At 41.2% G+C, this 26,539-nt stretch overlaps 1 protein-coding gene across 2 annotated transcripts in view; it reads right to left on the reverse strand.

The window, feature by feature from the left end:
- Window positions 1-211: 211 nt before the first annotated feature.
- The window catches only part of tle5 (TLE family member 5, transcriptional modulator), a 41,363-nt gene continuing 15,035 nt past the window's right edge, over window positions 212-26,539 (reverse strand). The window contains exons 2-7 of one of the 2 annotated variants that reach the window (XM_053322217.1): window positions 22,731-22,819; window positions 15,668-15,731; window positions 10,621-10,665; window positions 3,830-3,892; window positions 2,878-2,952; window positions 212-1,281 (exon numbers count right to left, since the gene is read on the reverse strand). In XM_053322217.1, coding sequence (XP_053178192.1) covers window positions 1,057-1,281; window positions 2,878-2,952; window positions 3,830-3,892; window positions 10,621-10,665; window positions 15,668-15,731; window positions 22,731-22,819 — 561 coding nt within the window. In that variant the 3' untranslated portion in view covers window positions 212-1,056. Of the gene's footprint in view, window positions 1,285-2,877; window positions 2,953-3,829; window positions 3,893-10,620; window positions 10,666-15,667; window positions 15,732-22,730; window positions 22,820-26,539 lie in introns of both variants that reach the window. The other variant, XM_053322216.1, reaches the window with a different exon arrangement.

Here is a 26,539-nt window from a genome sequence, read left to right on the forward strand (position 1 = left end):
GGATTACTTACTAAGGTGGGTTTGTTATCTAGTCTGACAGCTCTCAGCATGAAGTTTGCTTTAGGAAGGTGCTTTTCCTTTCTCCGTATGAATTTAGGATTATACACAAAATCTCGTTTGTTGACTCGAGATGTCTTCTCATTACAACGATTTTCTTTTTTTCGGGAGCTTAAAGCAGCAGTATTTGGTTAGGATGAAAGTGTAGCTTTACATAGCAATGCAATAGGGATGTTGCTCTCTTTTGGAGGGCATTACTTAAACAAAACTCAGATCATAACAAACCATCATCTGAACTCACAGCCAATTTGAAGCTTGGAATGGATGCATGCAATCTGAACTGCCAAAAAATATCAACACTACTGATCTCTGTGAGACCGTTTTCTTAGGAAAAAGAAGTTTGCAGGAATCCCGTATTGTGTCTGACAAGATATATAGCTTGTCAAAGAATCCCTGTGTTTAACATTTAGTCTGTTTTAACACCTATGGTACGGTGCGTTCAGTCTCACAGATCAGTCCTGCTTAACAAGGAGCTACTCAGAACAGAGGCAGGGGTTGGGGGAGAGTGGAAGGAAGAGAGGCAGGGAGGAAAAAAACAGAAACTAAACAGAAATAAGAACTGAGAGACAGAGTGCCAGGAAGGCAGGAAGGAACAGAAATAGAAAGTAGTCTTGATAAAAAAAAAAAAGTCATACAAAAAAAAGTATTTGAAGAAAAGACACAAAATATATAAGAAACAGACACCCCGATGGTGATAAAAAGAGGAGAAGGTAAAGAAATGTGGTACATATGATGAAATCAGGACTAGTCTGACATGAGGGGACATGAGGGGCAGGTGCTTAAGCCCTCCAAATAAGAGGCTGGGCATACAGGGCTTCAGGTACGCTGGTACAGTATGGGAGTTAGTAAGGGTCTGTAGCTGAAGCTGTGGTGATAGGGCTGAAGCCCATGTTAGCTAAGATCACAGAGAGGGAGACCAGGGGAGAGGCTGTAGGCAAAGGGGTTCAGATCTGGGGTTTCAGGTCTCTGGATAAAAACAGAGCTGAATTGGGAGAACATCTAATCAGACTTGTCTCCGTCCTCCTCGCGGTGGCTGTCAACTCCGTCACGCGATGCTTTCTCCTCCTTGGCCAGCTGGGCTTGGGAGGCCAGCAGGGAGGAGAGGGAGAAGAGGCCGGAGGAGGTGGTGACGGCGGGGAGGGTTGGCTGGCTCAGGCCCAGCGGCAGGGGGGTCATGGGCAGGGCCAAACCCTGGAGCTGAGACAGCTGGTGAGCCTGGAGCTGCTGCTGCACAGAAGACAACCAGGCACATCTTAGACACAGCAGGATAGATTTAGCACACAATCACAGCAAAGCAGAAAAACTGAAGTAAATGCAAAATCTGCACACCTAATATACATTACCAACTATGTTTAATATATAACCCCTGAGGCAAAGCGCTAATGGCTCCAGCTCAATGGGACATATGGAAGGCTCATATCACAGCTAAAACACATGCTCAGTAGGAGACGGGACACCGGCGACATGAGTTATTTATAATAGACACAATTATAAATATACATCCTCAAGAAAATAACTACTATACACCAAGATGAAAGCAAACCAAGAGCAGGAGGGGAGAAAAGATGCCCCAGCAAAGGACAGGCATAAAATCAAACACATGGAAATACATATAAAAAACATCCCTCAGGGTGCACGTGCATTTCATTTTAATATACAGAAAGACAAAGTGTTACTGCCACACCTGTGTACTTTAATCATTCCCTGCTGTGCACACACTCAACATGATGACACATCAGTGGGTTGATTTTATGACAATCCTGACTGACTTCTCAAAAACTGTTTCAAACAGCCAGTTTGTTCAGACTACACATAGAACATCAACAGCTCTGCTTTACGTTCTGAATCAGACCTCAAATGCTCCATTGTATATATGTGTATATGTATATGTATGTATGTATATATATGTGTATATATCACATGTAAATAAGTAATTATGATATTAGCATCTATCAAAAGAAAACATGATAGGAATCAGAAAACTGACAAAAGTGTGTCTTCCTTTCAATGCAGACCAGTATCCTCTGCATTTAAAGCAGCAGACACAAAGACAAAAGAAATGCACCTCTTGCTTGTTTTACAGAGCCTGTTCAAGGTGGGAGCGTTTGCAGTTATTCAGCCTTGCTGCATAAAAACTACAAATACATGATTGGGGGGGGGGGGGGGGGGGGGGGGGCATTGTTGTTCTGCCATTAGCTGGCAGTGGAGGTAGTCACACTGCCGGATCAATGTCTGTGTAAAAGGGAGAGCTAGCATGGCGGGACAGCACACACTAGACACAGACATTATTGTCCTACACATTATTGTCACACCTCTGATTACAGGGAATCAGCATGCTATCTAAAATCATCTAGAATCACACATGGGGACAGCATTATAACAGCTTTCTTTAGTTTAAGGTAGACAAAAAAGAGCAAAGTCAGCTTTAAGGCAATATTACGCTATCTTTGTATAAAAGGGGCTACAATGAATGATGCATCACAGTGATGGAGTGGGTAGTCTAGCTAACACTGGACCCATTGTAAAATGATAAATTATAGTTACCTTACATTACAGCCAAAGAGATGAAGGATCATGGCTAGCCAGCTAAAGTCACATCCGTACTGATTCAGTATTTTAGCTAGCAAGCTAATCTTATTTGTTTTTCAGTGATCAATAATTTTACTCATTTTACAATATCACAGCAGAGATGTTTACAAACAATAAGCCAATAAATAAATGCCACAATAGAAAACAATAGAATTTATGATAATGATCAATAATTGCACTTTTCTAGCCAGTACAGACCCACAGGCGTGGCTGGGGGCTGGAACATCGTACCCTTATGATGGAGTTCATCTCTGGGGGGGTGACCTGCTTGGCCCTCTCTATGGCTGCAAGGACCTGCTGCTGGTGCTGGAGACAAGAACGGGGGTGTAGGGTGGGGGGCGGTGAAGGGGTTGAAAGTGAGTGAGACAATGAAAGCGAGACAGAAACAAGGGGAGGAGAGTTTGGGCAGAGAAAGAGGTGGAGAGGTTAGATCAATATCAATAGTCCCAACAGAGACCCGACAATCCTCTCTGGTGATGCATCCATCCCCCTCCGGCCATTCAGCTATTCATCCAGTCTCTCACTCACACACAGACACACACGCACAGACACACACACAGACACACGCACAGACACACACACACAGACACACGCACAGACATACGCACAGGCACACGCACAGGCACACGCACAGGCACACACGTACACACACAAAGGCCTTGTGTGACACTGGTGAATAGATGGTTGGCTGGTGTGCTGTAATGGGTGGAGGTCAACCCCCTGGTGGGCAGATAAGAGCATGGCTTATCTGAATCACACAACCATTTATTATGCTGACACACACAAACACATACACATGAAGACAGGAAAGGAAGAGTGGGATGGAGGAGGCGGAGTAGAGGGGAGGGATAAAGGGAAGGAGGGGGAGTCGAAGAGGAGGAGGCCAAATTGGGGAGGGGGAAGGGAAGACTGGGAGGAAGGGACAGATTGAATATGGCAGGGGAGAATCAAGTTGGGGGAGGGAGGAATAAAGTGAAAGTGAGGTGGAAAAGAACACGCGTGATGATGATTGACGGAAGGAGAGAAGTGGAGGTAGGCATGCCGAGCGAGGGGTCAGTGAGGTGCAGAGGTAATGAGGTGGGAATGAGGGTGATCTCATTCCAGGATGTGAGGAATAGGACTGAGGGTCATGGGGTTAGTGACGTCTTTTTGTCAGTGTGTGTCTGAGTGTGTGTGTGTTTACCTCCTGAGACAGGTAGGGGAGGACTTGTGCACAGATCCCGTTCAATCTCTTCACTATCTCAGCCTGTGGAGGGAGAAATATTTAGTTTAAGGATAACATTGATTTAATTTTATGTTTCTCTTATTGTTAATGCTCCCTGCCTATTAAGTATGTATGATTTAGACTGTGGCAGTCTGTGGCTGCCTTCTCTACTTAAGCTGTTAATCTATGAAAAGTTGTATAGTATATATATAGTAGTATAGTTTCGTTTTCAAAAAATGCAAAATAATGCTGAAGCAAATCTAACTCAAACAGGAGTAAGTGGTAAATTGAGAAAGGACTAGCCTACTTTCAGTCATGCTGTGATGAGTATGTACAGCAGCAGGGCAGTGTAAGTGGGACTGACTCAACATAAACAACAGAAACTATGCTCTAGCTAATGATGGAACATGTCTCTCAATGCAATGGAGTGGCTGATTGCTGTGTTTCTGAAGCCCCTACACACCCATAGTCCACCCGCACAGGTGTTGAGACCTTTCCTCAAGACTGTGTGGGTGTGTACAAACTGTGATTGACATTTACACTATAATGACTTCACAGTAGGGGTGTAATGGTACACACAAGTCACGGTTCGGTACGGGTTCGGTACAATGGAAAACAAAAAATCACATGTAAAAGACTAGCTTTTCTTCATTTATTTTGAACAGTAAATTGGCAGGGACCACAGACTGGCTGATGTGCGCACGGGATGGGACACTGTAGCATGTCTCAAGCACCTTTAATAAATAGCTGGGCTCCTCTACTACGGCATTTGGGCGCATAGATGCCCGCATGCCATCACCATTGTATTGTACTGGGAAGCCAAAGTGCTCCCAAACAGCTGATTTAAATGAAGCTGGTGGCTCCTCCAACTCCACACTTTCCATCACTTTTATTCTTCGTCCTTTTTTGTAACTACTTCTTTTTCTGTAATGACTGTTTCTGGCAGCTTTTAGGCTCATTACCGCCACCTGGATTAAAGTGAGGACCCGACTTTTTAAAAAACTCACTCAGACGTATTCGTAGTATGACTGTGTGCACCGAACCGTGATGGTTTGGGACAAATACAAATACCGTTACACCCTTACTTCACACTTTATTTGGTCATGCAGGTGTGCTGCTTGGTACGTAGCAGTGGGCAGCATATGAATTGATAAATACGACATTAAATCAGCTGATCCAACAACTGCAAGTACTGTAGTAGAGATGCTGTGGTAATCTTTAATTTAAATCTGTTCACAGCTTTAAAGTGCAACATTTGTTGATTATTGACATTAGCTGGCAGGCTATCGGTGATGAACTGTATTGAATGGAGACAAAATAAGCAAAGAACTTAAGCTACACGTCATGAACAATTCAATTTCAGTTGGACTACAACAGCATTAGGACTACAATGAAGTTCTATGGCACAGAGGAATAAGCTACATCAGGCTTTGGCTTCACAAACAATACTTGATAGTAGCCTCAATTCATTGCTTTGTCTTTTCACTGGATTTGTTTGCAATGGGAAAAATACAGAACATCACCTTCAAACCGTCATATGAAAACTCAAACCATACTCTCCATCTGTATGGAAAACATCTGCTATGACCTTCTCAAACTAGGCCACACATATATTGCACAATAAGACCCACACAACCAGTCTTTTCCTGAAATGTTGAGGAACATTTCCTGCATGGGGTTGTGTGAATGTGAGCAGGGATCAATATTCAGGTAAATCTGTAGCACCAATTTCCGACCTCAAGACCTAGAAACATTTTGAGGCAACGCTGGTATGACTGTGGTGTGAATGACAGCAGTATCAATCACAGGGACAAGTACATGGAACAAGCACACCAATCACTCCACTGATTCATTATTTGACTTGTTTACGGTTCTGATTCAAGTAGATCACAAAAAAAACATTTCTTGGTTCACAAACCTGTTGAATATTAAATACATTACAAGAACATTGGCACTGGACAAAAACAGCTCCAAATTCACCATGTTCCTGAAACAAACAATGTGTGTGAGACGTCTTTCGCGGCCTGAGTTTTATGGCAGCTGGCAACCATAAGTGTTGCATTACTGCCATCTGTTGGACTGTTCCTTTCCCCATCTATTCTGGCATTGACATGGTGAGTGAAAAGGCACGAGACGCAAATGTTCTTGAATGTAGCTACTTGTGTGTGTGTGTGTGTGTATGTGTGTGTCAATAGTGAAAATCATGAGCGGTGCCTGAAAGGTCATCCCAGTAATTTACCAGGAACTATGTATGAAAGAGGCTACATACACACGCATATCATCATTTCTTTATTTACCTCATTAATTAAGTTGCTTGTACTTAATACTCTTTTTCAAAACTCTCGGATGCACATGCAATTATAAGCACACGCGCACACTCCCAAAGTAGAAATCATTCATGCAAACACACACACTTTCCTTTCTCCGTCATGCACACTCCCTATCTTTCTCACACGCAGGTCTATTATCACATTTGGTTGGTAATCATCCAATCCGTCTGAGATATGCAGAGCAGCAGTAATTGTGTTAGAGCCTAATTCGTTGCGATGAGGAGAGAGGGGCCCTCCTAACAGTCATTAAGCATGCAGAGCACAGCTCCCCATCAAGCGCTTCACTCCGATCTGCTCATCATTACACATACACACTGCCTGACATCTTTAAAATGTCTCTCTAAAATGTCTCTGTGGGACTTACTCCATGCTAACAATTCTTCCTCTTTTTCAGTACCCTTTATGCCATCTACCTGCTTCTGTCATCTCTCTCTTTTGTCCTCTCTTTTTACTACATTTTACTCCACTTCTTTATAGTTTTCCTCAAGTGCTACAGCAGCACACATTCACTGACAGGAATAAAACATACTTAACATATAAACTGGGCTGCGAGACTAGACAGACGTATCAAAGATCAGCAACAGACTAAATATGTTCTATTACAGATGTCTTTTTTCTGCCTATTTAAAAATGCTTCATCTTTTGTAATTTCAAAATGTAGCCTGGTACAAGATACTTAAAAAAGGAGGAGAACAAATACGGAGACAAAAATATGTCCACATGATTAAAAATGCCTTTCTAGGAAGCATGGCAGGCAGCCTAAACAAGCCTGAACTTTTTATTGACTTCCTCAAGGCGCCCTGGTTTTGTCCTTGTGCAAGTTTCCGTATTTGAGCATCTTGTATTACTGTTTCCTATAATATACCACAACATGATACCTGTTCATCTGCAAAAAAAAACAACATATATATCTCAAAAAGATTAAAGACCTAAAAACACACCTTCCTTGCACATTTAAAAGATACATTTAGATTTATGCTATCACAGCTGCATTACACATAAAGTCTGATGTGCAGTGTTGGAAAATAATCATTAAAGTACCCCCTTAAAGTCCAGTATGTATACTTTATGCTACTGTATACTTCTACTTCAAAATGTTTTAAAGGGAAATCTGTACTTTTTACTGTGATAATAATAAGTAATACAGCATAATACCATATCTTACAATGATAATCCAATAATATATAATAGTACATGGAAAAGGGCAATTCAGCAATTTGTTCTTTTTGTTTCGTGTACATTCATCTTTTAACCCTTCTGTACTTTCACTAAAATTTTGAATGCAGGACTTTACTTGCAGTGGAATACAGAAAAAATATATTAGTGATACTGAAGTAAAGTTTACAAATATTTCTTCTTCAACTAATGCTGACAAGAACAAATACCGGTAGTCAAACTACGAGCACACGTCCTTGCAGCATAAATGAATGTGTTTGGAATTGGCTTTACTCTAAATTATGCCTAATGACAGAATGTAAGAAAATGTACATTATTTAATTATTTAATGGTAAATACCACACTGTAGCATTGTGCAAATTGGAAAACACCTACACTAAACAAAAAAAAAATAATACAATGAGAAAACAGAACAATAGAAAGACAAAGAGAAAACAGCAACAATATGGCTTCATTCAACATATTCGCAGTTCAATCCACAACCCAACCTTGCTTCTCCTCAACCAAAAAAACTGAGAGAAATAGAGAGAGAGAAGAGATAAGAGGAGGTAGGGGGAAAGAGAGAGAGAGAGAGTGAACAGAGAGTGGAGAGGCATTTTTTGAATTGAGTAGGACAGAGTGATCAAGAGGGAGCAATTGAATGTGTGAGAGTGCGAGAGAGAAAGAAAGAGAGGGAAATAGAGACAGAGGTGGAAAAAGGAGGAGGTGGAGCAGCAGAGGGGTGGGGGAGAAACTGGCGCTGCACAATAGGCCTCGACATGAATGCTCCTCGACACTCGTTTCCACACATCCCCTTCAATTTCAACTCTCTAATGGAACTAGCGACTCTCTGCACCCACTCACACAGTGCACAAAGACAGCACACACGTACACAACACACACACACACACACACACACACACACACACACACAGGATAACAAGAGCACACATGAACGAAAACACACAGCTGCTTATGAACAGGCCAGTAACACACACACACACACACGCACGCACACACACACGCACACGCACACGCACACGCACACACACACACACACACACACACACACACACACACACACACACACACAGAGGCTGACAGAGGGACACACATGCACACACACACTAATGCTTGTGCTGGCAGGCTCAAACCACACTCACACGTGAAAATGTAAAAAAAAAAAATTGCAGGCAGCCAATAGGAATAGGGGAGCAAATTTAAAATGTCACACAGACTCCTACACACACGCACACGCACGCACACACACACACAAACACACACGCACAGGCACGCACGCACGCACACACACAAACACACACACACACACACACACACACACACACAACCCCACTTGTGACTGTGAATTTCATCCCTGTCAGATAAAGGAAAAGGGTGTGATGAATTGCACACATAAGGCTTAATATGTGTGTGTGTGTGTTGGACCTGCATGCATCACCGTGCCCGTCTTGTGCTTCCTACTTCAGAGTATGTGTGGGTGCGTATACGTGAAGGTCTTTAAATCACAGAGGCTGCCACTTGTGTGTGTGTTAGTGCACGCCTGTGTGTCCATTTGTCAAAGCCTACTCGCCTCTTCCAATATGGCTGTCAGTGAGCGCCGTCAATCATAAGACAGTGTGTGTGTGTGTTTGTGTGCGGACGGGCAGCGCCAGACGAGGTCACTGATAAGGGCTGGCCCTTCGGAGGCCCATCGCTCTCTCCCTCCTACAGCCCGAGCATAAATTACTCCCCCAGCTTCAGCCACACAAACTGATGTATGAGCACAGGCTTCTCACCCCTGCTCTGTCCGCTGAAGGCTATGTTTTCTTTTCTCTTTCTAAATGCCCAGCTTATTCTAGCTGCACGGACTTCACTGGATTTTGGCGATTGCTAGCTATGTTTTATTGCAGATAAATGCATAAATTAACTGATTGTCAACTAGATATTACTGCTGTAACTAAAGATTATATGTATTAAATGAGTGGTTGAAGCTATACAGGGACTAAACGTGGAATGGATTTCAGTGCAGTCTTGCTTAAAATACATTTTCATACTCCCAAAATAGGAATACTGTGTATAAGGAGAACTTATTTGGCACCTGCATTTTCACACAGCCTCAGGTGACATCATTCAAATGTCTCTGAACACTCCCAAAGTGATGGGAGATTATCTCTACAATTCACACCTGCCAATCAGTGAGCTGCAGGTGCACAGTGGGGGAAAGGGGATGAGAGTGCACAACTGTGTCTACATCCACAGAGCAACAACGTTTGAGGAGTTATTTTGGATGTTCAAGGTTCTGGAGGTCTTATTCTTCTTCTCTTTTCTTTTGTATATGCTTTAAATGACTGGCAGCTGAAGCAGCTCCAAGGTTTCAATGGCCGCAAAACAGATTGCGAACTGCAACGAAAGACTCAAAGTCCTTGAGACTACTTTCAGTCACGAAGTTGGAAACTATGTTATCCACACTACTAATGGTGGACAGAAGTTAGATGTGGAGTTTGAAAAGAAAAAACCTCTAAATATTTATTTATATTCAGTAGCTTGAATCAATTTTATTTTGAATTCTGGATCAATTGCACAAAATACTGCTCTGACTTTGCTACAGTTTTTTTCCCCTCTTGCTGGATCGTCCATAGTGGGTGTTATCTAATGCACACCTGGTATGCATAAACATAGGAAGTGATGCAGAAGAGGAACTCCCACTCATTGTCAGTTCAACATTTACTGAAACAGCAACATTTTGGTTATAGACCACAGCCACAGTCACAGCTGTTGAAGCTCATGAGCACCCCAGTATTTGGAGCCCTTCCCAATAAAAACGTAATATAAAATAAAGTACATTTAAAATATTTTTTCAACGACATACATAAAATAACCCTAGAATATGATTAAATTATCTGGGAGATGTCTGTGCTTATATGTTCAGAAAAATAAAGGTTATTAAAAGAAAACATCACCTAACACTTTGCTGTGCTGCTCGATTACTAAATCATAAAAAAATCACTAACAGCTTCATTCTTGTGAACTGGAGGGTTTGGTTGATAATAAACTGTTTTAACTTCCTGCATGTAATATTTGTATAAATGTGTGCACCATTATATCTCTATATGGAAAATTTGACCACATATTTTAACACAAGATTGCCAAGTAAGTTTTTTGGCCTGGCTCCATAAGCATATACTGTATGTCTGTTCCAGTATCCTTTACAATCTGTTATTCATTCACATGCAGCAGTTTTATACACTATGTGATGGAAATAAAGGAGTTTAAATGTAGACTCACCTGTTTGTGCATCTCAATATTGAGCCCATAGGACATCTCATAGTACTGGAAAGGAAGAGAGAGGAGAGAGAGAACATTTAATCTTGCGCTTATGAGAAGATTTCGGAGACTATTGGACAACTTAGAACAAAGACATCAAATTCCTGCACCACCCAGATCCAGGCTAACACTTCCTGTGCAACTAGCATTACAATTATTCGCAATCTCACTCAGTGTATGCTTAAGTCTTTCAGTTAAAGCAGAGTGTTGGAGCGTGCCCAAAAATGTAACAACGCATCCTTTCAACACAGTAACACTCAAGCTGCAGTGAGATCTGCATGTCCACATTTTTCATTTCCACAATATTGTCAGTTGCAATGTCACAGTGACAAGTCGGGATGAATTAAAGTGAAAACAGGGATAATGATCTCCATGTCCAATCATATGCACTGTGTAGTTGATGTTCATTATACTTTAATAGGAAGTCAGACTGAAAATCTTTTTCAGCAGCCATCTCAAATATTTTGGAAATGATGACTGATTTAGTAATTGCTCTGTGATGTTCATTATGACAATAAAATTGTGGATCAAAATTCACATTTATTAAAAAAAAAAATCTCATAACACATAATAATCATAGTAAAAAAATGAGCTAATTCCCAGAGCTAGAGCTCCCTGCAAACTACAACTGTGCAATTTTGAAGATTTTCAATCATTACGATGCAACAAACTAGATAATAAGGCTCAGGCTGAAAATAAGAGAAACATCTTTTTACATTTTAAAGACTCCCAAGATCCCAGATTTTATTCTACAAACATTATTCACACATAAACACGCCTGCATACACACATACACAGAGAAGACACACTGCTACAGATGAGAGAAAGGAACTGAGAGAGAAAAGGAGAGACAGTAGAGAAAGAGTTTCTGTGTGTGTGTGTGTGTGTGTGTGTGTGTGTGTGTGTGTGTGTGTGTGTGTGTGTGTGTCTTCAGTGTTAATGAGAGGGCCACCCTCTAGGCGTCAACCCTGTTAATCACCCACTGTCTGCAGGGGGACTGGCTCTGTCGCTGGAAAACAAACAACACACACACAGACACACAGACACACAGACACACACACACACACAGGTTTACTTACATCACTTTTGGGGTATTTACATAGACTTAGATTTATTTCCTGGAGACTTTCCCTTTCCCTTACCCTAACCTTAACCACTGACCCAAGAATTAGCGTATTATCAATCAAGGACATGGCTTTTGTTCACAGTTGGACAAGCCGTCCCCAATCAACTGGTCATAAGACTGGCTTGTGTCCCTGAAAGTGACTTAAGTCATTCGTACCCACATACACACACAAACACGCACATATTCTCTTTCTCTTTTTCTCTGTAGCTGCTCAGGCCCACGTGGAAACTCCCTAAAGTAATTACAGCGCTGGGGAAATGGAGGTGCTGCCGCTGGCTGGGGGAGTAGGGCAACCCGATATGCTATTAGAGGAGAAGTTGGGGGGGGGGGGGGGGGGTTGGGGGGTGCGTAGTGGGGATACATGGCCAGGCCTGCCACTGATGGAGTGGAAGTGCGATTGAAAGTGTGCGTGTGTATGTGCATGGTGTGTCTGTATGTGTTTGTGTTTGCACCTGCATGGTGATTGTGTGTGTGTGTGTGTGTGTCTATAAGGGAGCGGGTGGAGGTGAAGAAGGAGGAGGAGGAGGAGGGGTAAGCTATATTGGATTCATAGTTCAATTTTATTGCAACATTTTGAACTAAATGACGGTTTCAACTGAACAAAAACCCTTTGTATTTCTGGGAAAAATATATTTCTGAGAAAAATATAAATAAAATTGCTTTTCAAAGATTAGATAACCCAAGCTACAGCAAGTGTCCAATCTGCACAATCTGATTACAGCTAAAATAAAGTCCGGAAGTATCACAATCCCAGTTGGGGCGGTTACTGTCTAAAAAATCATGTTTGAACGAATGGGAACAAACTTGTAATGTGTTGATAACCTAACCAGATTTATCCACACATTTTCCACTTATGGTTTTGAAACCAAAATGCTGCCATGCATCACCTCTCTGATGGTTTGGTGTCATAATTACTCATATAGCATGGCTTGCTACTTTCATCCATTTAGTTTTAACAAAGATGACTAATAAGCCGTTTCATTGACAAGGCAACAGAACATGTAATAGATCAAGTGAAGTGTTTCCCATATATTCATTTATATTCAATTATGAGCACCACATCTAAAATTTCACAAGATCATTAATATCAATGGGCTGTTAATAATCTTCATAGCATGCTGTGTGAGCTTGATTACACCTTAGTTACTGTTGAATTGTTTTGAGTCCTCCCTCTCCTCTTTCTTCAAAACACATCTATGTGACAGGTGAGTACCGTGTTGCTTTAAGGAATAGGGCAGTGTGTAATGTTTGTGCGTAGTGAGTTTGTGGTTGAGCGTGCAGAAGAAAAATGATGGTGAGTGTGAGTGAAGACCAGGAAAACATTATCAGTAAATTGTCAGTCTGGCAGTAAATGTACAGTACAGACTACAGTGTGTCAGTTAATAAATGCTGCAGCTTCTCAAGACCAAGAAATGTCTTGTCTGTTGCTTCCCCAACTGCTGCAAAAGTGAAGGGGGCTAGCCCCAAAGTTAGGGACAATAGATGAGCATAATCTGACAAGGCTCACTTACACGCAGCTTATGTGCATCCACTAAAAAATGTAATCACAGCTACTGAGCAGGCAACGCAAACACTACAAGAGGCATGATTGGTCTGCTTTGTATTTTCTCCTACATGTTTCCTTTTCCAGTGATGTTGACAGGTAAGAGAACAAAGAGCAGGTTAATTAAAAATCTACATAATGTAAAAAACTACAAATTTGCATTTAGTCATTTCTAGAGTGAATGTTTGTGCTTTTAATGCATGCATGACGAGGTGGGTAAGGAGTTAAATTATACACAGAAAAAAAGACATACAGCCATGGATACGGCTTTGTCTGGTTTCTTTTAGCATTAGCAAAGCAGCGTGTGTAAAAATCAAACAGACTACGGACCATGACAAGCAGTCATAGAAAAAAACAACCTTTGGGGGGCAAAAACAAAACAGCTGCAAGCCACAGTGCACTTTATGGTGCTCTACACACACTGATCAATACAAATACCAAACACTGATGAAAACTCTCCATCTTCCATTCCTAACTTTGTGATGATAATATCTGCCTGAAGGCTACCAAACATCCTGCCAGACATTTACCCGACCATCAAAGAAATCATGTAAGCTGGAGAGAAGCTGGGTTTCTGGAAACGCTTATTTCAGCTATTACCTTAACCTGGATAATGTACAGTAATTAAAAACACTACATACTCGAGAAAAAAAATATATTGGTCAATGTCACAGATTAATGCAATTTAAACAAGATATTTTTTGAATTTTGTGATCATTCTTTTCATCACATCTGCTTGAATGATTTTGCTTTTCCGTAAGGGTGTGTGTGTGTGTGTGTGTGTTTGTGTGTGTGCATTCACGCCTGCCTGCAGCACAGAGAAAGGAAATGCATGTGTGAGTGTGTGCATATGTGTGTGTGTGTGTCTGCTGGCTGGCTGATGGTGGAAAGAGCAGTGCGGCGGCACAGATTAGATGAGATTAAAGCCAGTCAGAGGATCAATTAGAGGCAAAACATCAGACGGCTACACAGCCACGGCCAGCAACAATGAGATTAGCCCTGAGGTGGAGCAGAGAGCGGGCAAGCACATCTGTGTGTGCATGTTTGTGTGTGAACACGTATGTGTGTGGGGGAGAAACAGAAAGAGGTGGGGGGAACGAAGAACAAAAGGGAATCACTCGTAACTCCAGAAACAAAAGGCTTTGAATGTTAAAAGGATTATCATGATTTTTTTCAACTGGAGCCTCATTTTCATATTTCGTAATTACGTATATTCAGCGTTTGGTTTCCTTGGAACTAGCTTTGCAGCAGTGAGGGTGTTCTCTACTGATGGGGGACATAATGTTAGTGACAGCACGGCAGAGCACTCTATCTCTATCTTTGCATGATTTACCATAAAAAACTCCTTATTTTTTTATTCTATTTATACTGGCCTTTAACACAGCTCCTCATTTCAGCCTCGAAATGAAACAGTCTTATTAGCTCCTGTATCTTTAAGACCCCCCTATCCATAAGCCCACTCTGTTCTTATTGGAAGCTGTGTCTAGGCAGTCTCTGTAGATTGGGAGGCTACGTAAACAAACAGTAGTAAAAACATTTAACTTCATTTTCTGGTTCTTTACTTGAAATGGACAAACACACCTGTGCATGTATGAGTGTGAATCTGATCTGAAGTACGTGAGTGGAGCAACAAAAGCTGCTGAACCGGCGGCTGTTGGTGGGCATGTGCGAACAATCTGATATCATCAGGAGGATGAAGTAGAGGTTACATTACAAACAAAGCATTGAGAGCACAATGAATCCTGAGATTTTGACTTGGAGGGAGCATTTTAAACATGTTCATTTCATGTTTTGGACCTTTGACCATGTTTAACATAATCATCTGACATCCTTAAGGTATAAAAGCAACAGAAAAATCACAAAAAGCATGTTGTGTCCCGTTCAAAGATTCCTATCCCTTCTGGCTAACATGGAGCTTTGTCTAAAACATAGGATTTTCTTCCCAGTCTGACTTGTGTTTCACAGTGCTGCCACATTTCAAGACCATTAACTTGGTAAGTACAATTTTGTGAGTACATAGAACAGATGGCCAAGCCTATGAAAATAAGATCCAAGTTGTAATGAACCAAAATCATCTTTTAATAGAACAGTTTAAAGAAGGCACTGCAAGGGGGAGACGGAGAAATAAGAAGGTACAAGAAAAGAAAGAGTCATAGTTCACAGAGGGGGTGAAAACATAATCGAAAATGTCTTTGCCTATAAACATCAACATCTGTCATGTTGTTTTTAACAACAATGAAAAAGGGAATTTACACAAAAATAAAATATTTCATTGCTAAAACATAATTACATTTAAAGGATACACAAACACACAGACACATACACATGGATTCACTCACCATGATATAATGACGCTGCATCTCTGACTTCTCACTGGCCAACTTGTCACACTCGAGCTTCAAACTGGGGAGAGAGGAAGAGGAGAGGAGCAGGGAGTCAGACCTAGTTAGACAGTGGGACAGTCTTCCTTCTAAAGTGCTGACACCTGGTGACTTCTATCCCCCGTTCACCATCATTATCTCCACTTTCACCAATGGCGATGTCATCATTTTCATCATTACTTCAGTCCTCATCGTTGCCTCCACCTTCATCATCATCATCAGTACCACCTCCATTGTCATCATCTCTCCCACCATTACCATCTTCATCAACATGACTGCCACCACTATCATCGTTACCATCGTCATCATCTGCCGACATTAAGTAGGAGAGTTTTCACGGCTTGACAAAGTGTCAATTGACAGGAGGAGGTCAAACTTATTCGGAACTCCACAGACGCATCTAGCCAAAATCTCTGCTTTCTGAATCAGAGAAGAGGCAGTGAAGTAAAAAGTCACATCTAAATATAGTGTTGGAGCGTTCCCTGCGACCCGGTCCCTGCGACAGCCATTAGCTGTAATCATGTCAGTGCTGATGTCACGCGAGGCGACAGGACAAAGGAGGACACATCAACAAGTCACCCTGATCATCAAATGAAAAAGACAGAGGTAAAAAAAAGAAAAAAAAGAAAAGAACCCCCCCCCCCCCCCCCGCCCTTCGCACCTCCCCGATGCCTTTGATTGAAGCAGCCAGTTCCAACATGCCAGCCTCAGAAGTCATCATCCGATGTGAGGACTGGATAAGACCCAGATCAAATAAAGATATGCGCAGGCACACGGTGGATAGGTTCAGATTTAGGATAAGTCTGAGACCTGTTTGATGGTGTGTGTAGATTTATGCTGGGATGTTCTCCTCAGCTGTCTGCGGGAATGACAGCTCGATTACAGCGAGCGTGGCTGAGTCTTCATCGCTGTTAGTCTCAACTGCTAGACTGAACACGGTTCACACACGGCCAATAATGGGAGGTCTCATACATGCTGTGGTGGTTCTGTAATTATTGGAGCAGCTGCAGTGTTTGTTGGCGTTGGTGTTAGTTTCAAAGTCTGAGATCCAGTTTTTGTTATTGATGCATATAACATATGTTTATAGTTGAACCATCTTATTCATTATCTTAACAAGGATTCCAGCTTGGGGTCATTCCAGCTTTCTTAATTTTGCAAAAGTTTTCGGCACTAAAAGTAAAGTGATGCTTATACAAATATTGCTATAAATTGTTCTTATTTATCAATTCACTTCATACAAAGTTCAATACGGATAAAAATCGAATCAATATTTGGACCTTGCATTTAAATAAGCACCAATTCTCCTCGGTATGCCAGTATATGGTTTTTAAAAATGTACTTGGCAGGTCAGTTGTTCCTGCATATTTAGTCCTTCAGTGGATTTCTGCAGTTACTTCTGTCTCTTCATGTAATCTCAGAGTGTTGAGATCAGAACTCTTTGGGGGCCAAACCATGTGTTACAGGACTTCTTCTTCTTGTCATTATAGTAGTTCTTTATGACTCTGACGGTAAGTTTAGGGTCGTTGTCATGCTACAGGATTAATTTAGGAATATGGTAAAGAATCTAAACATTTAAAATGCCTAAAACTTTTTCACAGCACTGTGTTTGTAGATATTTTTATACTTACTGCATTTTATCAATATATTAGCAGTTGTAACTTTACTGTAATAGTTCTTCAGATTATTTTTCTATGACAACAGACGGCCTGAATTTCACATTAATTTCTGTATGTATTGGGCAGGTGGCTGCTAGTCCATAATTGGGCTAAAGCAATGTTGAACTGGGGATCTGCAATGACGAAGTGAAGGTAGCAACGCTGAAGTTTCTAACATTGGCAAGGTAATTCTATTGTTTACCTGGCAATCGTCATGACAAGGGATAAGATATTGTGATCTTGTGATTTGCTGGTCTCAAGGTGACTTTTTCAAATGTCTTGCTTTATCTAATCAACAGTTTAAAACACCAAAATATTCGGCTTACATCAAAATACAAAGAAAAACATCTACCTGACGCAACAAACCTTGACTAATGTGCATGTTTTTTAATGCAAGGCTGTTAGTGTTCTCAGTGTGTTGTTACTTATATACAATCAAACAGAGAAACTGAAGTAAACTTGTGAACACAGGGAGAATAAGTTCTACAAAAAGAAGGTCTCAGGAGTTGCTTTTATTCCTTTTTACATTGAACAAGGACTATAATTGTGGTGCATTTAAGTAAAAACGTTTTTTTATTGGTCTCAAATCATTGTGTTTCAGATGTTCACTACTGTGATATTTCTGCACTGCACTTGATAGATGACGGCAATAAAAGAACATAGCCAGTATTTCGACAGAATGTATTTACGTATTATATTCTGTCACTTATTCATGAACTTATCACAGCTGATGCTAACTGCCCATTTTAGCTCTGTTTCAATTAGACAGCTCTTGTTGCTACTGACAAGAAGCACATCAGCTCCTAGGCATGAGAATATTTCACACACACACACACACACACACACACACACACACACACACACACACACACACACACACACGCACACACACGTTGCTTAAGTGCACAAAGAATCCAGAGAAGAGAAGCTGAAACATTGATTTTTGACCAGTAACTGAGGCTAGCATCTAATGGCTTGCTCATTTCCATTGTAAACTGGTCTACTGTACATCTAGACACACATCAACTTTAAAAAATGCAATTTTGGTAGTTTGGATGCAATTCTAAACATCCAACATGTAACATAAGATTAGGGTTAGGGTTAGGGTTTCAATACTGGAAGACAAGATATTTTTAGCAACTGGTGGAAAGGCCAACACCAGCCAATTAGCTAACTCCTGGAATTATAATTTATCTGACATCTAACATTAGCTGGCAGGGATGCATGCAAAGTATATGAGCTGAGAGAGGCTGAGTCAATGTTAGCAAACAAGACAGGTTACAAGCTAGTAGCAGCTAGTTAGTTAGCATTAACTAAAAATGGGCATTTACAGTTATTAAAGACACAAATTAGCCTTTATTTGGTCTACCTCTACATTTAACTAGGTTTACGCTGGCCCAGAACTATTTGTGTCCTGAGTGTTTATGGGATGTTGTTATGAGTTCAGTGCTAATTTTCAGACCTCTCAGATTGTTCCAGCAACAACAGTGTATTATTATGTGAAAGCACATTTTGTGCAAACTTTGGCCTAAATGGTTTGTTTTTTCTTTTTAGGTTTTGTTACCTTGTAGTGTTATGTTTTTAATTTAGAAATGACTTTGGTTGTACTGTTCATTTACTTATAGTAAATAGTCTTTGTTATGATATTCAGTCTCAAAATAAAACTGAACAACCTGGACGTCGAAAGATACCGTTGTGTCGGATCCGCTGTCCGCGAGGAACATAAACAACCATACTGGGTCTCCAAACACACCACCCCCTCCAGTTAAGGCAGCAATACACTGACCCAGAAAAGAGCAGGTCAGACGTTCGCGTTACCTACAACACGTAGTGACCTGCAGGCCTTTGTTAGGTGTTGGGCTACCCTTAGAAAGGGGGTTAGTATGTTGCATCGAGCCTAGGTTAGTTTAGCACCATAACAGTCTTAAAAACCGACATGGAAAAGAATTGGGATGAGATTGTGGATCGTGACCCTGCCTCTTTGCCACAGGGCCCCTCCCTACATAACATCTTCATGTATATAAATTTGGTTAGCCTATATCATGGCTAATGATACACAACACATATCCAACCTGATAGAGCTGTTTAAAAAAAAATTATTTAGTTTGTACTTATCCAAAATGCTCCCCTTCCCACCTACATAAAACCCTTCCTACTATCCCTGTGTACATGCGTAGGCTGTGTGGTGGGTTGTCATGACGACAGGCCTCCCTGCTGCCTGCCTACCTGGGATTGGCTTTGTGCCTCTTCTGATTGGTGCTCAGCAGTCCCCAGGCCTGCACCGCTGCTCTCAAACGACAGTTTGATGGAGTTTTATTGCCGTTTCTTCCGTCTCTAAATCGCTCCTGCTGTCATCTTTATTTTGATTTATGTATTCCCTGATCTATTTATGCATGTGAACAAGGGGAGGGGAGAAGAGGTGGGGGATGAAGAAGGGGGGGGCGGGAAGAGGAAGACAGCGACAGCTACAATGCTCGCTACTATACCCGAGGGAACGCCTGCGGTACATTTGCCTTTTAAAGGCTTCAGCAACAGACAAGCACAGCGCAGCAGCAGAGCGCTACAAAGCCTTGTCTGTGGCTCCCAAGCCCCCCACCCCATCCCAGCCCCCCTCTTGAGTCAATAGGCACTGTATGCATGTTCTGTATGCTCAGACAAAAAAGGTATTCTTTCAACTGCGCCCTAGCTCTGTGAAGAGGGTTAAACGGTGCTGTGTTGAGGGAATTACAAAACCAAAGGCGAGGGGAAAAAAACGCACAGGGTCTTACTGCTGCTTCAGAATCCTCCGCAAACAAGAACGATCAGACCAGAGCAGGGATTTTGCACACAATATGCCAGGCTTTCATCTGCCTTTGCCTGTGTCTGTAACTGGCGGAGGCAAGCCTCTGGAAGGTTCGGGGAGGACAGGTACAGAGGAACAAACCAACCTCCTCAGGAAGGAAAGCGGGCTTCAAAGACTCCACTCTCACAAAGAGAGGGTCTCTCGCTGAGATGTAGAGCCCGTGGCGTCCCCCCTCTTTATAACTTATATCAAACAGATCAGTTAAGATCGAACCAGGCACTTTGGAAGTACCTCAGACTTCTGGCACTGGAGCAGTATTTAAGAAGTAAAGAGAGATCAATAACTGAGGGTAAACGAGATTGATTTAGGTATGAGTCAATAACAGATGTTTCCTCAGCATGCAATGTGGTGGTAGAGTTGAGGTTCAAGTGGAACAAAGGCAGACATTTTCAGTTTCTTCATGTTAAATCTACATTATTTGGTAACAATTTATTTTACAGGTCCATTATTTAAATAAATTCCAAATAATGTCATCTGGTACTAACTATTGAGAAAATACAGAGTAAGTTCTGAGACTGTTTGGTTGTGCTAGAAAAGAGCTAGTTCCTACAAAGTGTTCACACTGAAGACGAGACAATCATGGTGTGAAAGGAGGGTGAGTATCGGATTGTTGGTTTTGCAAAGTTACAGGAGTTGTCGGTCACAGACCCCACAATACCTGGATATTAGGGGTGGGGGGAAAAAAATCGATTCATGTACATATCACGATTTTTTAATGGGGTGATTTTAAAAATCAATTTTTCTCTCCAGAATCGATTTTTTTTCTATTTTAGAGGCTCTATTTCGGCCAAGTGTTTTATTTTATTACCTTACAGCACTACCTTCTCAGCGCCGCTACAAAAATGACTGTGCTTGAAGTAACCTGACGTTAACTATGTTGATCACTTGCTCAATTTCATTAGAAGTTGCTAACAGCTAGTTAACCATAAAACTTCGGTGTAGGCTAGGCTTCATAACACAATCTGCCCCCTCCCTTCATAAGCTACTGAAGTAGGGGGAGGATAAAAGCAGACAACCCAACTCTCCTGGACGTCCTGTGAGTCTCCCGCATATTGATAGCGGCTCCTTGACGCCCGCAAATGAGACACAATCTCCCGGAATCTGGAGCGAGCAAGCAAGAGCGCATGTGTGTGTGTGTGTGACTATCAATGCAGTGCGTGTGATAGAACAGCGTCCTGACAGTGTGTGTGTTGCTGCTTATTACACCAATCGCACCTAAATCTTCTAAAGTGTAGAGCAGTTCACACTACATAAAACTAGAAAGTATGTGCTGCATCCTGCGCACGTATGCACCCCCCCAAAAACGATGGGTTTTCTATTGCTTTTGCGCGTCATATCAATGATATAATGTCACTGTGTGGATCATTAACCTTGTTGCAGTGTGCTCCCTGGTTATAGTTAGTGAACTATCAGCTTCTACCTGCTCAGATCTCACAGTCAGCAGCAGGAGATGAGGAGAGCAGCAGGGGAATCTAGCGCACATAGTTGGTATGGTAGCCTAATGATGGAAAAAGTAAAACTGGTACCTACAAAAATAAACCATTATTATTATTTAACTTTTATTTATTGTTCCAACAGCTCAGGTCGACTGAACAACAGAAAATACCTATTTTTGTGTAGCATACATGTGCATGTTATTTTCTTAAAGCTATGAGACATTACACTACTTCAGAGAGCCCTGAGTAGTCAGAGCACTTACAGAGTACTTATTATTTTAAAACATATTGGTTCATCTATTGAACAATTCATTACATTGACACAGACTGATGTGCATTGTTTATGGGAATGTCATTCATGGTTTATCATCTCTAGAAGTGCATGATTCAACTTGTTTGTTTTTTAAGAAGGAAAAGAAAATTGCAATTATTGATTATATCGAATCGCAATACTTGGAGAATCGCAATTATCGAGAATCGTGACACAATCCAATCGTGACCAAAGCATATCGTCCCACCCCTACTGGATATGATGTTTCTGAAGCTGTTTGGCCATCTTTCAAGCAGTCCTGTCCTGCTGTGTCCTCACTAAAGGCTACTTTATCTTAGCATTTAAGTAGAGTTCATTTATTGTATCATTTGATACTATGTCTATTTTAAGCCATAGTTCTTTCTTGTACACAATTATAAACAAAGTATTATCCATATTTATCTTCTTATTTTTATTTTTTTAATTATGAGACAAGAAAAGTAATCAGAATAACATTTATAATACTCCAGTTTAAAACTAGCGAGCAATAATGTCAGGCAGTGTAACTGTGTATGTCTACATGATACGAAACAGCGTGTTGAAAAAGGCCACATCTCAACATTAAAACCCATTTCTGGCTAATATGTCAGGTTATTGCTGCTCAAATCAGCACTTTCCCATTGTATCTACTATTACATGGAGGGGTTCAATAAAGAAAAACACTGTGTGATACATGTATAGCCCAGAGATATATTCGTACAGAGCTGCACTTATCAGGCTGTCATATGTAACTGCTTCTCCTTTATGTTTGTGTGCATGTTGGTGTTTCTGTTTGCACCTGTGGTATTGTGCTTGGAGGAACTGGAACTCATCCTTGATCCTGTCACAGGAGTCAGAGGTTGTGAATTTCAGCTGCTGCGATGAAGCCTGCCAAAGAGAAACACACGTGAGAGGAAGTAAGAATCAAGCAAAAAGAGAAAAGAATAGGAAAGGAAGGGAGGGAGAGAAAGGGAGCAGAGAGGGGAAAATAATCAGAACATTAACAAGAAATCAAGCCGTTTTCAATTTGCCACCGTCCAACGGGTACAGTATCACTAAAATTGGTTGGCAAGTATGTTTCCACATCCAAAGGGCTATAAAACCTTCTGTAGACTTAAATCTGAATATGCACAAAAGCTGAAACATGCTTTCCCCATTGTTTCTGCCAGATTAATAAACCCTTACATATGCACTGCTCTGTTATATATATTAATCACTGTGAAATTATGTGCCTGCACACAAGCCTAACAAACGCACAACCACAAATTGGCATAAGTAGATGTTGACACACCCCTATTTATCCTTCAATAGACATAACTCAGAGTCTTCCTCCCCTGTTATTACTCACAGCCATTGCACACTTGTATTTGGTATGAACTATAAGAGCCAATTGATTGATGAAACACCAGTGAGTCAAGATGTGTTATTATTCCAAGGTTTCATTTTGTTATTCCAACAATCTGCTTGGGTGACAATATGTAAACCTACATGCTTGAATAGATAATGCTTGTATAAACAAGTATGGTAACACACATTTAGAAATGTTATGCAGAACTTTTGCTGAGCACTTTGATGTGTTGAAAAGATTTAGCCCCAAATAAAATGTCTCTTAAATTCCCAGTTTGACGTCATGTTTCTCTGCTCTTACACTGCGACACACCCAGCTCTGCTCACCTATAAAACTGCTTATGTGTGTAAGCTGATGTGAACAAATCTACTTATCATGCTATAGCCATATATATTTTCCTAAAAGCCAATGTTTGTGGATAGTCTAGTAAAATTAAACACCTGACAAATTACAAACTTCCCTTGAATGGAGCATTCCTGACACAGGGATATTATGTCCTGGATGTGTTCTTTTTCTCTATCTATGTCTATGTCTATCTATGTCACGTCTAGCTGTGGTTAATGGTTCTGCTTTTGTTTCCACTGTTCTCTCCACGCTTTGGGCATGAGTTCCTCAGTTTCTGCTCATGAGGAGACATTAAATGCAAATTCCAGGTACTCTCAGGGGCTGCCAGCAGTGCTGCCGATCATACATGGACAAGCAGATGTGGCATCACATCATAACAAGGACGACTGCGATGAACACGTCTGGCAGAAATGGTGATACAACACATAGCCTAACGGTGCAGAAAAAAATGTTTTAAGAGATGAAAGAAAATGATCACAGTACAGCAGATCAAACTGTAGAGCTGGAATGATTAGTCAGTTTATCAATTAAGCCATTAGTTGATTGATTGAAAATGTATCTCTTTTGAAATTGTTTTAATCCATATTGCAAGCAAAACTATTTGCTGCACCAATGTGAGGATTTGTTGCTTTTCTCTGTTCCATGTCATCATCTTTGAGGTTAGCACTGATAATCAGACTAAACAAGACATTTGTAAAAGTCTCCTTGGCCTCTGTAAATTGGTGAACATTTTCACTATTTTCCAACAATTTAAAGTCATTAATCAGTTCGAAGAAAATAGTTTGAGTTTTGGGTCACCAAACAGCTTGTGCCATCCCCAGCGGTGCCTTACACTCAGCTTAATTGTAATTCTATCAATAGTAGCACCCACTTCTTCCATTGTTGCCTATCTCAAAATCACTTTCAGGGTCAGTCCCTTTGTCACCTTTGTAATGATATGATGGTAATGATTTTAATATATCCAGATCATCAGAGTTTGGAAAAACGTAGGAAATGCATGGATGAACCAAGTAGTGAAGCCTCAAAATGGTCCTGATAGTTCAGGTTACAGGAGGCTCAGGTTATGAGTTGTTAACTTCCTGCAGTGGAAAACAGCTAAGGCTATGTTACCCCACAACACTGCCATGATGTTTCATGAGTCTTGTGTGTAGTTTTGTGCTGGCCTAGTCAGAATTAGCTGTTCATTTCATACTGGGGCCTGCCAAACAATAAATGTATGCATTACATGCCCAGAAAAAACTTGGTTTGGGCCTCGTACATCCACCTACACCACCATTCTTTCACCTCGCCTGAGTGTCGCTATTAGCCCTTATTGTAATTCTGTTCACACTACATTCCCCAGGCAGTGGTGGATGGCCTGGTTGTGTGTTAGAGCACAGCAAGCATCAAACCCAAATAGGGACAAAATCTCATTATTTCTCAGCAGGCTGCATAATGGGTCAGGTGGTGGTGGTGGGGGAGGGAGGGGAGTCGACATTTTCCCACTACGATTGAGCTGGCATAAAAAAACCATCAAAAATCTGATTGCACCACTTACGGGAAGCTAGCCCGCTGCTGTTAGGAATGACCTGTCGCTTTGTACCCCTGCTCCCCACGGCATGTCGCTCAGCTTCATTTTTAACTACAAATAGGCTGTTTCGTATTCACAGAACCATGGCCGGAGAATATGCTAAGCAACAGGATTGCTTCAGGTTGTAAGAATGGACCTGCTAGCTTCAAAAGCCGAATTATTTTTCACTTTGTGGCTCAGTAGACATCACTCTAACATAGTTATGGATTGAGGTTGGGGATGAATTCTTATAAAAGCTTCTCAGGGTAAAAACATTTGTACTCATGGTATTAACTTGGGCATAAATATTTTAGGCAGACAGCCATTTAGGGGGTAACTTGTAAAATTAGAAAACCAAAAAAAAAATTGCAGTGCTGCAAAACAGTGGCAAGCACAGTGACTTCAGCCATACACTTTCAAATGTCATGACAAGTGCTGACATTATCATGCTGCTGCCACAAACAGAAACCCCCAATCCACACAAACCAAGGCACTGCTTAGAGACAGAGGCTCTGACTGTAAAGCAGAGTAACCTTTTCCATTATCTCTCCAGCCAGTATGGCATGGACCAAAGTCAGCAAACAACAGCTTGGCTATATGGGTCTGTGCCATACAGAGCCTGTGTCAACATGAGGCACTTAGCTACAGGCAGCCATGCAACACACGCTGCAATAGCTCTGTGTGTGTGTGTGTGTGTGTGTGTGTGTGTGTGCATGTGTGCATGTGTGCGTGTGTGTGTGCCCTCAGGTTGCCCCCTGTGCGGGAGGGTAGAGTTCTTGCCCTAGATCCGATTTCCTTGCAGTGTTGCGCAGTATGCAAACGTTTAAAATACCAAAGTTTCTCACAGTCAACAGCCCCCAGGTACAGCATCCTGTTCCACAGGGACAAGAGACGGAGATGAAGAAGACAGACGGAACAATACGACGAGGGAAAAAGGAAGCAAAAAAGCAAGAAAAAGGGAGTAACAAAATTAGAACCAAGAAAGGCCAGGAGGGCAATTTTAGGACTTTAATTACTTTTTCTGAATAACCTCCGCAAAAAACGATTTGTTAGCAAACAATCAAATGAAGTATGATGATTGTTTAGGAATACTTTTCCTGTTTTCTGATGAACATATCACTGACGTATTGTTTTCGAATGAAGGGGTGGAAATTTAAAAAATATTTTTTTACCCGATTCATCGATTAATCGAAAAAATAATCGTCTGATTAATCGATTATCAAAATAATCGTTAGTTGCAGTCCTAAATTCTTTGTTATTATTATTGTAGGCGATGGGCCTTCATTGTGTATACTGGTAAGGAATTGTAGAAGTCAGACAGTAAGTTTTACAGCTCTGCCTGAGATTTTGTTGAAAATTCCATTTT

This window comes from Scomber japonicus, chromosome 7 (genome assembly GCF_027409825.1).
Source record: "Scomber japonicus isolate fScoJap1 chromosome 7, fScoJap1.pri, whole genome shotgun sequence".
Taxonomy (NCBI): Eukaryota; Metazoa; Chordata; class Actinopteri; order Scombriformes; family Scombridae; genus Scomber; species Scomber japonicus.